At 46.8% G+C, this 13,358-nt stretch overlaps 1 protein-coding gene across 1 annotated transcript; it reads left to right on the top strand.

Moving 5' to 3' along the window:
* The first annotated feature begins 1,008 nt into the window (after positions 1 to 1,008).
* On the top strand, positions 1,009 to 3,715 carry LOC127055557 (uncharacterized). Its single transcript, XM_050962709.1, has 2 exons — positions 1,009 to 1,603; positions 1,661 to 3,715. The coding sequence occupies exons 1-2, from the start codon at positions 1,208 to 1,210 to the stop codon at positions 2,882 to 2,884; spliced, it is 1,620 nt and encodes a 539-aa protein (XP_050818666.1). The 5' UTR covers positions 1,009 to 1,207; the 3' UTR covers positions 2,885 to 3,715.
* The last annotated feature ends 9,643 nt before the right edge of the window (positions 3,716 to 13,358 follow it).

Genomic DNA, 13,358 nt, shown 5'->3' with positions numbered 1-13,358 from the left:
CTTTTATAAGCCTATTGGATTCCTGAAAATCCCTCCTTCACCACTATATAATTCTCTCTACTTCCCTAATGGATCACTGAGGATCCCTTCTACAGCCCTGTGATATCCTTGAAAATCCTCTCCATGCCCCCCACTGGATCCTTGAGGGTCTCCTCATTCTTATCCTGATATACATCTTGCACCCTTGTGACTCTGGATCCCAGAAACCAGGGGCTATTGTAGCTGAGGAGCACTGGACAGGATTCCCACAGGAATGCTTGGCTGGGGGGGTCACCGGAGTGGCACAAGCTATTCATCGCTGATCCCTCTGGACAAGTGACATCAGCAGGAACTGTAATGTACCTGTGGACTGTCTCTGGCTTCGCCTCCCACTCACTTTTCTGCCTCTTAGCAGTGTCAAGATCGGGGAAGCCCAGCACTACTCATTTCAGTGTCTACCAGGAAGTACATGCAAATCTAAGGGCTTGAGAGATCCATTCAGGAAAACCCCGTCAAAAAAGAGCCAACTCAGCAATCCTCAGAAGGATCTGAGATTAACCTCAGCCTCTCATACCCAGAGCACAGAGAGACTGGGCAAGAATCTACGGTTGTCCTTGTGTTGGGTCTAAACTTTTGGTGAACTTTGGGGAGCCAAAACACACCCAGACTGGCTGTCTCTGCATAATCCTTCCTAAACCCTTTTGAACAAAGCACTGACCTGCAAACTACTCATGACACCCCCTTTCTTTAGTAGCCATTAGCCTTTATCTCTATGCATTTACTTGTTAACTTGCTTTTCCTGTAAAATCTTGATTGATTATGCATGACCATTATCTTTTGTTAATCACTTTGTTTACTTCTGTGTATAAATATTGATGCTCACCCCTAATAAAGGGGCCACACTTAATCTAAAGCTTTTAGAGCTAAGGATAGTGTGAGCCCGTTGATCAACGCATTGGTGTCTGGTCTCTGACAGAATTGTGTGCCCCATACCAACTCCGCACGAACTCGGGTGCTGAAGAGGTGAGTGAGGACTTGCTTTATTTACCTAACAATTTGGGGGCTCGTCCGGGATTCCTTCTGGTGCGGTACCTCTGTCCAGTGGTCAGACCACTCATATATGAATTGGCAAGGCGCCACAGGAGATTTCTCCCAGCCAATTCAATATTGAGGGGTCGTGTATTGGACAGCAGGGTAAACGCCAGTTGGAGGGCTCCTGTCAGACACCATGGGTCAAGGGACTAGCGTGCCTCTTGAGAGTCCGTTGGGGATTGTAAATAAGTTATGGAACGAAGGGAAACTCCCAGTACAGACAGGAATGTCTAGGAAGAAGTTGTACACACTATGTGTAAGGAATTGGACTGGGTACACCGCGGTATTGGCCGACCCGGAGATGAGGTGGCCTTCGTATGGCTCTTTCGAACAGGCTGCCTTAAGAGGAGTAAAGAGCCAGATCGAAAAAGACCATCCGGGACAGTTATGTTACTGGTTTTGTTGGGACACAGCAGCAGAGCTGTGGAAATCTTTAAAAATTATGGCAGTCAGGTACTCTCCCGAGAGTGAACCCCCTCCAGGTTATTTCGATGAAGGGTGTAGACCACGGCGTGTTTTGACTCGTCAGCTGGTCCCCTCTGCACCTGCCCCTATTCCTCCGCAGGGGGATTCTCTCCATGTAGCAGAGGGGAATCTGCAGGATCCCAGATTGGAATTTCTGCAGAAGGATGAGGAGGAAATGAAGGGGCAAACCTCGGGAGGAGTAGTTACTAGGCTAATGTCCAAGCAGATACAGCAGGGTGCATGCCCCCCCCCTGAGGATAGCCCAGAGGATGTCCCCGTCAAATCTCTTGCGAGTAATAAAAGTATAGTTAAAGAAATGCCTTTACAGGTGCACGATCAACCTTATATGGGCAATGATGGACGGTTACAACATGCTAATATTGTGGAATATAAAGGATGGCTAGAATGGGATTTGAAAGAGTGGGGACGGTTGTCAGGGTCTTTTGGGGAAAATCCCCGAAAGATCATAGAACTTCTAGAAAGATTGTTTTTAAGTTATAATCCTACTTATACGGATGTGGATCAGTTGTTAAATAGAGTTTTGACCGGAGAGGAACGTAGTAGATTGTGGATGGCAGAAAGGACATGGGGAGATAGCAATGCAGTTAATCTTACTTGGATGGATAGGCGGGATCTGGCCGCTGGCTGGAATCCCCTAGACTGGACTCAGCCAAGGCTGACTCAGCTGCGAACAAATCGAGAGCGATTGTTAGAAAGACTCAAGGAAATGGCTCGCCGCTCGCCTAATCAGGCTAAGTTCATGCAGATTCGGCAGGAATCTGATGAGCCGCCCAGAAAGTTCTGGTCGAGGCTATTGGAGGGGGCCCGAATGTTCACTCAGATGGATCCTGAGAGAGAAGCAGACCACCCTACTCTTATTTCGTTTTTTGTGAATCAGTCGGTGCCCCCTGTAAGGGATTACTTCTTAAAGTTTCGCCCTGGTTGGGGAGGTGAGTCAGTCACTTCAGTGTTGGACGTAGCTGATTTTGCCTGGGAAAAAGAAAGGGAAAGTAGTAAAAAGAAAGAGAAAAAGGAAAAATATAAGCTGATGGCTTTAGCTTTTCACGGCGGTGTTCGAGGCAAAGGCCGTGGCCGTGGCAGGGGATTCCAGGGTGCTCGGGGAAGAGGGTCCTGGCAACCCCAGCCATCAGGAAATTGTTTTCAGTGCGGACAGCCCGGTCACTTTAAACGTGAATGCCCCTGGGGACGCCCAGAGGGTCTGGTTGCATCCGCAGATGCTTACACAAGTGAGAAATACACCCCTGCACCACCAGCTCAGCCCATTCCCCAGGCCTGGATCAACTACGGGAAACAGCAGCAGCCGCAGCAAACTCAGCCTCCTCAATGACGGTACCCCGGGGGCGAAGGCAAACAATGTAATGGTCTTATTTCCTTAATGTCTTTAGCCGCTCCTTTCTCACTTTCTCCCCTCCCAGCAAAGAGCCTCGTTTAACCCTTTCAGTCCAGGGACTGCCTGTCTCTTTCCTCATTGATACTGGGGCTACTTTCTCTCTTTTAAATCATGCCCCCTCTCCCTGGCTATCCTCTGAGGTTAAAACTGCGACTGGGGTGGAGGGCAACCCACAGTCTCTGGGACTCACTTTGCCTTTGAATGTTATTTATGCTGATAAATGTTTTCCTCACCGTTTTCTTTTTTCCCCAGCTTGTCCGATCCCTTTGATGGGCCGGGATTTACTCTGTAAGCTTGAGGCTACTTTAACCTGCACTCCTGAAGGGGTAGGATTATTGATGACAGTGTTAGGAGATTCGGCCCCTACTCAGGGTAATTGGGAAACACCCCCCTCTCTCTCCCCTGACCTCACTGACTTGCCTTCAACCCTCTGGGGAATTTCTGACACTGATGTTGGCCTGCTCCTTTCGGCAGAGCCCGTAAGGATTCAGGTGAAGCCTTCCTTAACCCCCCTGTCAGTCCCTCAATACCCCCTGTTGCTGGAAGCCCGGGAGGGCATCCGCCCCATTATCGAGGGATTCATTGCACAAAAGCTAGTCCGCCCTCAGCGCACTCCCTGTAACACCCCTATACTGCCTGTCAAAAAGCCTCCTAAAAAGGACGGAGACCCTGTTCGTTGGCGCTTTGTACAGGATCTACGAGTTGTTAATCAGTATGTGGTCCCTCTTCATGCAGTAGTTCCTGACCCAGCTACTATCATCAGCCAAATCCCCTCGGATGCTGAGTGGTTCACTGTTATTGACTTAAAATCAGCTTTTTTCAGCATTCCTGTGCACCCAGACTCTCAGTATCTCTTTGGTTTCACCTGGGAGGGACAAAGTTATGTCTGGCAACGACTTCCTCAAGGCTACAGAGACAGCCCCACGATTTTCAGCCAGTGCCTCCGCCACAACTTGGAAGGTTTCACCAGTCCGCAGGAATCCACATTGGTCCTATACGTAGATGACATTCTATTAGGTAATCGCGAAGAAGCTGCCCTCCGCATCGATGGTAAGGCACTTTTATTATACCTACACACCAGAGGCCACAAGGTAGACCCTAAAAAAATTCAGTGGGTCTCACAGAAGGTCCAATATCTGGGCTTCCTGTTAACCCCAGAGGGAAGACAGATGGACCCAGCCCGCATAAAGACTATTCAAAACTGCCGTCTACCGAACACCAAGAAACAACTTCGAGGTTTCTTAGGATTAATTGGCTTCTGTCGCCCCTGGTTGCCGTCCTGCGGGGAGTTAAGCAAACCGCTCCACCGACTCACTGCTAACCTTGCTCCTAACCCTTTGCAGTGGTCCCCGAACACTATTCAAGCCTTTCAGTTACTCAAGAACAGTGTGGCCTCCTCCATGTCTCTCCGCCCCCCCAATTACAGCAAACCCTTTCACCTTTTTGTCCACGAGAGGGGCGGAATTGCTAGTGGTGTCCTTACCCAGCTGAGCGGGCCCCACCATTTCCCGCTTGCTTTTTACTCTCAGCAAATCGACCCTGTCGCTCAGGGAACCCCATCCTGCACCCGGACTCTGGCAGCAGCTGCCCTGCTGATCACAAAGGCAAAGAGCCTAACCCTGGGTCATTTTACCACGGTTTGGACCTCTCATGCCTTGTCAGCCCTTCTGCGTAGGGGCACAACCCAAGTCTTTTCGGCCCATCGTCAGCAACAGCTAGAGGCCGAACTCTTAAAAGACACTAACCTAATTTTTAAAAGGTGTGGACCCCTTAATCCAGCTACCTTGCTTCCTGACCTGCCAGTCCTCCAGGATCAGCACGACTGTGTGGAAGTAGTTTACAGCATCTTACAGATAAGAGACAACCTGTTTAACGTGCCACTGGACAATCCCGATTGCATCCTCTTCTCGGACGGAAGCTCCTTCTATGTTGATGGCAAGCGTTTCACTGGTTATGCTGTCACCTCTAAATGGGACATTCAAAAGGCCGCCTCACTGCCAGGCAACTGGGGAGCCCAAGCCGCTAAACTCTATGCCCTGGCCCGAGCTTGCCAGTTGGCCGCTGGTAAGACCGTTACCATTTTTACTGATAGCAAATATGCTTTTGAAGTTGTGCATTGTCATATCCACCTCTGGAAGTTTCGAGGTTTCCAGACAGCTGCCGGTAAACCCATTCAGCACCTCCCCCTCACCCACAAGCTTTTGGACGCCCTCCAAAAACCCTCTGTCCTGGCTGTAGTTCACTGCCGGGCCCATACTAAAGATAGTAGCCCCGTTACCCGTGGGAATGCCCTGGCTAACGCCTCCGCCAAGAAGGCTGCCACCTTACCTTTAGCCATGCCCACCTTGGCTATTGCAGCCTCCTCCTTTACTCCACCGCACCCCGTACCAGTACCCGCTGCTGAACTACAATCGTGGGAGAGCCTCGGGGCCACTCTGGTCAAAGGGACCTGGCTTATGCCAGATGGCCGAGCCTGCCTCCCTCGCTCCACATACCCCGTGGCAGTTCGCTGGCATCATGATAAAGGGGGTCACTACGGCACGCACGCCCTTGTGGACACCATCGCTCGCTTTTGGTATGCTCCAGGCATTCAACCCTATTGCCTATCAATAGTGAAAGCATGCAGCACATGTCAGCGTAATGGACCTGCTCCGCCTCTTAACAAAATTAAGGGTGGAAGACCTCCGCCTGCTGCTCCATTTCAACATCTTCAAATTGACTTTGCAAATATGCCAAAGGCTTTTGGGAAAAAGCACCTCCTTGTTTTGGTTTGCCCTCTGACTTCCTGGGTCGAAGCTTTTCCTACTGCTAATTGTACTGCCGCCACAGTGGCGAAGATTCTCCTTAGAGACATTGTACCCCGTTTTGGCATCCCTCTTGTGCTCGACTCAGATCGCGGACCTCACTTTACTGGTCATGTCCTTGGCCGTTTAGAACAAGGACTGGGCATTTCACACTCCTTTCATACACCCTACCACCCCCAGTCTAGCGGGAAAGTTGAGCGTATGAATAGGGAACTTAAGTTTACATTGGCTAAATACTGTCAGGAAACAGGATTAAAGTGGCCTCAGGTACTTCCTTTGGTCCTGTTTCACCTTCGTACTCGCCCAACCCGCGCATTGGGATTATCCCCCTTTGAACTGCTCTATGGACACCCCCCTTTCAAAGGCGGGGCGCTACCACGTACTGATGTTTCACTATTGGGAGGGGATCATATGACCGCGTGTCAGTTTCTCTCCCTACAGGCTCGCCTCCGTACCCTTTGGAAAGCCTCGCAGTTTTCCCAGACTGTGCCGCTGGAGGAACAGATCCACCCGTTCCAACCAGGGGACTTCGTCTGGGCCAAAAAGTTCGTTCGTGACGACACCCTCCAGCCAAGGTTTACTGGACCCCACCAGGTTCTTTTGACAACCCAGACTGCAGTGTTCCTGGAAGGACGCAAATCTTGGATCCACCACTCCCACGTCAAGCCAGCCGTAGTGGACCACAGTGACGGACCAGCAGCTCTTGTCACCACTGAGGACACTGCCTCCGACCAGTGGACCAGCTTACCTCTCTCAGACATTAGACTTAAATTGACTCGAAAAAAATGAGAGGACCCTTTATTCTGACAACTGTATGTTTTTTTTATGCTTTTTTAGTTTATTTTCTGCTTATGAAGATAATGCTTTTATTAGATATTCCCACGAGGTTAAAACTCGTATTTTAGGAAATAAAAGTAATTGCTGGGTATGTACTCAATTTCCAGTAAATGCAGCACAGGGACTCCCCTTCACACCCATTCCCCTAACCACTGCTAATATAACTTGAATGCCACCGACTAGAATAAAAGATCCAGTCCAACCCAATCTTACATGGGACAAAACAGGAGTGCCAATTAACAAATATCTCAGGGTAACCAATCAAACAGGATCACTGTGTTTTGTTAAAGGAAAAGGGTCAACTTTTGTGGGAACAAGTAAATGCAACATATATTTTAATGGCACCGCCTTTAGTAAAAATCTTGGCTTCAAGCCTTGCGCATCCCACTTATCCCGTATGTGGATCCCTCACCCCGATCCAACCTTTTCAACTTTTTCATGGAGGGGCAGGTTTTCAGAGTCAGTTTTTAAAAAGCCCTGCTCAGATCTCAAGGGTGTCCAACTAATTGTTAAAAGCTACACAATTGCCTTCTACAACTGCTCAAGCAGTACTACACTGTCCTTTAAGAACAACACTACCAAATTGTGCCTCTGCAGTTCACACAACGACCCCTCTGCGTTACCAGGGGAACAGTGGTACAACGGGTGGTGGGTTACCTCCTACTTTGAGAAATGGAATACCCAAAACGCATCATATGGAACATACTGGGTGTGCGGGCCCAAAGCTTATTATTTTCTCTCCCCTGATTGGGCAGGGTCATGTTATTTGGCATGGCTAGCACCGCCTTCTCGCATCTCCCTCACTCCCCCTCATTTTCCCCACGTTCGTAACATCCGTGAAACTGACAGAGATATTAATCTCCGTGATGGTTTGTCCTGGCAGCGGTGGGCTGGTCACACTAGCTTAAAGGGTGCTATCATCCGTCTACAGGGACTATTAAAATCTCTGACCAATGAAACTGCAACCCTATTTAAAAATCAGGCCGGGGAAATGTCCCAGCTGCGCCAGTTAGCTTTGCAAAACAGAATGGCTTTAGACATAATGTTAGCAGCCCAGGGAGGAACTTGCGCCCTCATAAATGAAGAATGCTGTGTTTTTGTAAATGACACCTACTCTGACACTTTTCAACGTACCAAACACCTAAGGGAAATGGCTAAAAACTACTCCTCTGGCCAGCCACCTTATGATTGGTGGGGAGCCTTATGGAATTGGCTGCCCGGATTTGGGTGGGTTAAAAAACTCTTGGTGGGTGTTGTTGGGGCCATAGTAGTCCTTATAATACTGTGTTGCTGTATTCAGTGTGTCCCCTCCCTCATAAACTCATGTAAGTCAGTTTATTCTTTTCCCACTTCAGCTAAAAGCCTTACTCTCTTCGAATTGGCCCAGGCTAAAATTGCCAAGCGGCCCTTGAGATCTTGAAATAGGGTGTAGCTTTTTGATTAATAGTTATCCCAAAGCTACAAATGGAGGAATGTTGGGTCTAAACTTTTGGTGAACTTTGGGGAGCCAAAACACACCCAGACTGGCTGTCTCTGCATAATCCTTCCTAAACCCTTTTGAACAAAGCACTGACCTGCAAACTACTCATGACACCCCCTTTCTTTAGTAGCCATTAGCCTTTATCTCTATGCATTTACTTGTTAACTTGCTTTTCCTGTAAAATCTTGATTGATTATGCATGACCATTATCTTTTGTTAATCACTTTGTTTACTTCTGTATATAAATATTGATGCTCACCCCTAATAAAGGGGCCACACTTAATCTAAAGCTTTTAGAGCTAAGGATAGTGTGAGCCCGTTGATCAACGCATTGGTGTCTGGTCTCTGACAGAATTGTGTGCCCCATACCAACTCCGCACGAACTCGGGTGCTGAAGAGGTGAGTGAGGACTTGCTTTATTTACCTAACACTTGGGTCACTCAAAATGGGGCACAGAGGCGGAGGAAGTATTCCTGTGTGAACAAAGGGGGCTCATTAACCTCCATTGAATACTTATGCCTCTGTCCCCTAAATTTAGATAGCCCTGAAAATGGAAATCCTCTCTTGATCTGCAGAACAGGTTCTTCTTTGGAAGTGGCAGAGTAGGTTTCCCCTGTGCTGTAAAATGAAATAAAGTAGAAACTCCGTCATTGCTTTGTTTCCTGTTAGTGGTTTTAGAATGACGAAATCATTCTTGACCGTGTAACGCACTGAAGCTATCCGCTCAGACTGTGCCTGTAGGACCTGGCCCTAGAATGACCCTCTGTATAATCAAGGGTTAGTAACTCTCATGTATTTAGCCTAAAAAGTAAAGCATCCTTTATCCTCTCTTGTCCCACTCATAGTGGGACTCCAGGCAGGGTAACTCTACTGTTCACACATAAAATTATCTGAAAACTCACCCCTTAATTTCAAGTAACAAAGGCCTGAAGCAGAGCTATACTCACAAGCATAGAGCCAGGTCCTCAGCTGATGTAAATTGGCATCTATTGAAGTCATACTGTCAGTTTACATCAGCTGATCCTCTGGCCTATGAAATTCAAGCTTGATCTCCTCCCTGAGCTGCCTAATCTCTAGTCGTTTCTATCTTCAGGACTGTGTGCCCCTCCCTCTTGTCTCACAAAGTCTTTCCGCCTTTTATAGTCCTGACTTGAACTAGAGAGAACCACCTGGCCTGACTACCTTATGTCCTGAAGCCTAACCTCACCTCTTGCCCTGCCCCATTCTCTACAGTCACTGACCCTTCTATACTGTAATAACTACCACGGCAGCGGAGGGAGGGCTGGTTACAAGATGGTTGTTGCCTAGCAGAGTTTGGTCTTGTATTGTAGACGGGAGTGAACTGCCTTTTAACCGTACTCCTAGCCTTACTACAACCACAGATTTCAGCACAGTTTGGGAACACGCAAAACTGAGCTTAGTCTCATCTATGCTGTAAACCCAAACGGCGTTTTATCCATGTTGAGGGACAACTGTGCTTCAACCAAGTCATCCATCAGGGGAGTTGTCATAGTGCGGATGGGACTGAAAGGAACTGTGTTTAAATGTCAGATGTTTTTACACACTACGACACAGCCCAGCCTAGAACATGGTTCTTACAGAGTATCACTTCATTCACAATAACCAGCCAAACTGTGCTAGAAAGTGGTTTATCTGGAACTGTGTTTAAACTCGGTTTGAAAATGATTCTCAAACCACTGGAGATAAAACCTGCCTCTTTCCTGCCTGTGGTATGGAAGCCAGACAGAAGAAAAAACAGGTGCTAACTAGCTGAGCCGGAGGCCTCATGTGTGATCATAATCATGTAATGTCCCTTCCCAACAAGTACCTGATGGCCTTATGTAACTTGGTCTCTGCTGGGTTGATACCAAGAATTGCTTATGTGGGACAGTCAGGGAACTAATTCACATTGCTCCCTTTAAAAGTGCTGATTATAGAAGGAAGACAGAAGCTTTGGACATGGGCCTTAACCCAGCTGCATCTGATCTGGCACAGTGTGTGTATGTTATATGTTCATTATGTATGCTGTGTATGTTGATTGTGTGTTTTGTGTTTGTTGGGTGCTATGTGCTTGTGTTATATGTTGCCTGTTAGATGTTGCATTTTGTGACTGAATGGCTGCCTGCTTTTTTCTGTGCTCTGCTTTTTCAGGCCCTTGAATATGTTCACATCTATCTCACGGGGTCCCCTTCAGAAGTAGACAAAATGGCCAGTGTTCAGCATGTATGTGCATTTGTGGTTCTGCCTGGCAACTAACAAAGCCTGGAACCAGCTGCTGTAAACGCTAAACATGCTTTTTTATCACTTCAGGACAAACTGATTTGTCAGCAACAGGAAGTGATGTTACTGCCTTTCTCACAAAAGGGAAACTCCTAGTAGTTTGTTTCCATGGGGACACAGGCAACTGTGTAATGACAAACTTATATAATCTTAAAGTTACACACACTATTTTTGTGCCTTATTCACTGGGGAGAGGGTGACCAGATAGCAAGGATGAAAAATCAGGACGGGGGTAATTGGCACCTATATAAGACAAAGCCCCAAATATCGGGACTGTCCCTATAAAATTGGGATATCTGGTCACCCTACAAGGAGATTAAAGGCCTGATACAAAATATAGGGTCTTATCCTGAGAGGCCTGGAAACACCTCTCTGTATGCAATCCATGGATTTTGATTGTGAGAATCAGTGGAGGTTGGGTCTCAAAGCTATGAGCCATGCTAAATAGTGTGCCATGGTATACTGAGCAAATGATAATGCACAACAGACAGAACATATATAGAGGAGCAGAAGGGCAAAATCATCCCTTGAGCATTTAGAATTGGCAAAATGAAGTTTAGTTAGGGTGAATTACCCTGACTTCCTCTCCTGCAAATAAAACACTGAGCATAATTAATTACACTTACTACAGTTGCAACTGGTCTTTCTCTGCCCTTGTAACTGGCTGTTTGCTCCAGCCCCCTCCTGTCCTCTCCCACCCTCCTTTCATAGTCTCTTCATTCAGTTTCATTCCACACCTACCCCTAGTAACTTCCTCACCTACATCTTTGCAATGCTCTGTCCCCTTCACCCTTCTCCCTTCCCTTGTCTTTCTGTTTAGCTAATCCTCTCTGGACAAAACCTCACAATCTCCTCCCAAAATCATGGCACTAATATGATGTTTGTCATTGTCATTTGTCAGTGATCTCTCTGCTTGTATGTTGTATCCCCAGTTCTTTATCTATTTGGACTTCCTCTTCTTTGGGGCAGAGCCTGTCTACTACTCTGCGTTTGTACAGCACCTAGCACAAGGGGGACCCAATCTTGGTTGGTCCCTAAGCACTACTGTAATAACTATGTTTAAGATTATGGGCATATATTGCAACCCTTCAGAACTAGAAATGTATTTTTTGCCTTGCAGAGAACGTTTTAACCAGCTTGAATTGGCTTGTTTTTCAGAAACGTGATTTGTGCTGAAGCAGCTCTTTTTGTGCCCCTCTCTCAGGTGCCTGTTTAGGTTGCAAAAACAACCAGCTGCCAGGTAATGAGTTTTATTGTTCCCAGAAACATATAAACAAACCTCCATGCCTGATGGGGAGCGGAATTCTGTTTGAACGGTGATTCATGGGTGGGATTCTTTTTTTTTGTTTTTGTCAGTTGTACCGCAGCCAAGGTTGTATTTTTCCACTGAATAAGCTTTGCTTTGAAGGTGAATGCATGTTCCCCTGATCACTGCAGGTGTAACAAGGCTCACATATTCAGAAATAGTTTGTCAGGGAATGTGCCGGTGGGTGTAATTCCATGGAACAATAAGACCTTCCAAGTTCATTTCCATGGAACAAGGAAAGGGGGTGGGTAGCATTCCGGGATTTGGGGAGTGGGAGAGGCTCTGGGGGTGGATAATTCAATACCAGTAGGAGGGTCATGTATGCAATGAATTGTGGGGAGGAAGGGGGAAGGGTTTTCGCTTCAGTTGTCAGTGAATAGAGATGTTCGTTTACTTCCCTTTTGCTTTCCATTTGTTTTTGTCCCTTGGGGTCAGGTTGTGGCCCACTGATTGCTAACATATATTCCTGCAGGCAGAGCAGCGTCTGTGGAATATTTCATCTGGGAGAATTTCAGACCTAGCTGTGCAATCAGATTAACTTTTAAGGGTATCTCCTCCCAAGAGATCAGAACTGGATTTTACATAGAATGGATTTACATGAACACTTCAGTTATCTCACAGGGCTTTACAAAGCAACAAATTATGTGGTGTCTGATTCAGCACTGGTTGTGTAGGCAAACAGCAGCTATTATATACTCAATAAGAGCTCACGATAACCTTGGACTTCAGCATCTATTTTAATGATAAGTGCCTTCATTTCAAGTAAAGAGACAAGGTCAAATTCTACTTCTATCTGCATCTGTGCAAACTCATCTTCAATGAGGCTGCATAATATCCAGGAGAATTAGATCCATTGGATTTTAAAGATACAGTGCCTGATCATGTCCAGTTGGTGCAAGAAGCCAGTCACAGTTGCAGTTCTGGCACTCTTCTGAGCACAAGGCTAGCATTGCTAGTGTTATTAACTACTCTAAATATAGAGGGAAACAGGTGGGGAAATACCCATACCCACCCTGTACCTCCAGCATTACCTTGTCTCAGCGGGAAGTATACGGGTGGCACAGCAGCTGCGGTCCTGAATGTACAATCTCTCCCACAACTCCCAGTGGGATAGCCTGATGCTACAACACCCACAGGGCTGCGCACAACTAATCTCATACTGTTTATTGTAGTTATAGGTTGTTGTAGGTCTTACCTTCAAGGTGGCATGAATATTCATTGGCTAAAATTCCTGTCTCTGTTACAGCACATAATGAAATAGCTTCTGCTCTGTTACATCAATATAAATGCAGACTAACTCCCCTGGAGTCAAAAGAGACATGCAGGAAGAGAGCAGAATTTGACATAGTGTGTGAGAAATAAAATATGTGCTCTAAACACAGTGCAATTTGTTTAAACTATCTCCTGTTGTAGATATGGCCAGATTTGTGTACAATGCATGGAACAAGAGGGCAGGCATTTCATTTGGGGTAATAGAAATATTCTGGGCTGGACAGAGAAACATTCAGGGTGACAAAGAAAGCCACTACACTCCTTAAGGGGAGCTTTACAAATATGGGCCAATTGTCAGTGGTGGGCCAGATTTTAGACTTAATGTTTAAAGTGTTACGAGTAAATAAGTAATAAGGAAGGTCCTCAAAAAAGGGATCTATTTTGTTTTGCAGCAGGGTGCCTGCTAGTCATCTACCAGTTTCTCCGCTGATT

The sequence above is a fragment of the Gopherus flavomarginatus genome, chromosome 7, assembly GCF_025201925.1.
Source record: "Gopherus flavomarginatus isolate rGopFla2 chromosome 7, rGopFla2.mat.asm, whole genome shotgun sequence".
NCBI lineage: Eukaryota > Metazoa > Chordata > Testudines > Testudinidae > Gopherus > Gopherus flavomarginatus.
This window is presented reverse-complemented; position numbering and strand designations above follow the sequence as displayed.

Excerpts from the sequence above, each read along its gene's own strand:
- LOC127055557 (XM_050962709.1), top strand. The coding sequence starts at position 1,208 with ATGGGTCAAGGGACTAGCGTGCCTCTTGAGAGTCCGTTGGGGATTGTA. Across the intron at positions 1,604-1,660 it reads GTGTTTTGACTCGTCAGCTG|GGGAATCTGCAGGATCCCAG; the intron begins GTCCCCTCTGCA and ends CATGTAGCAGAG.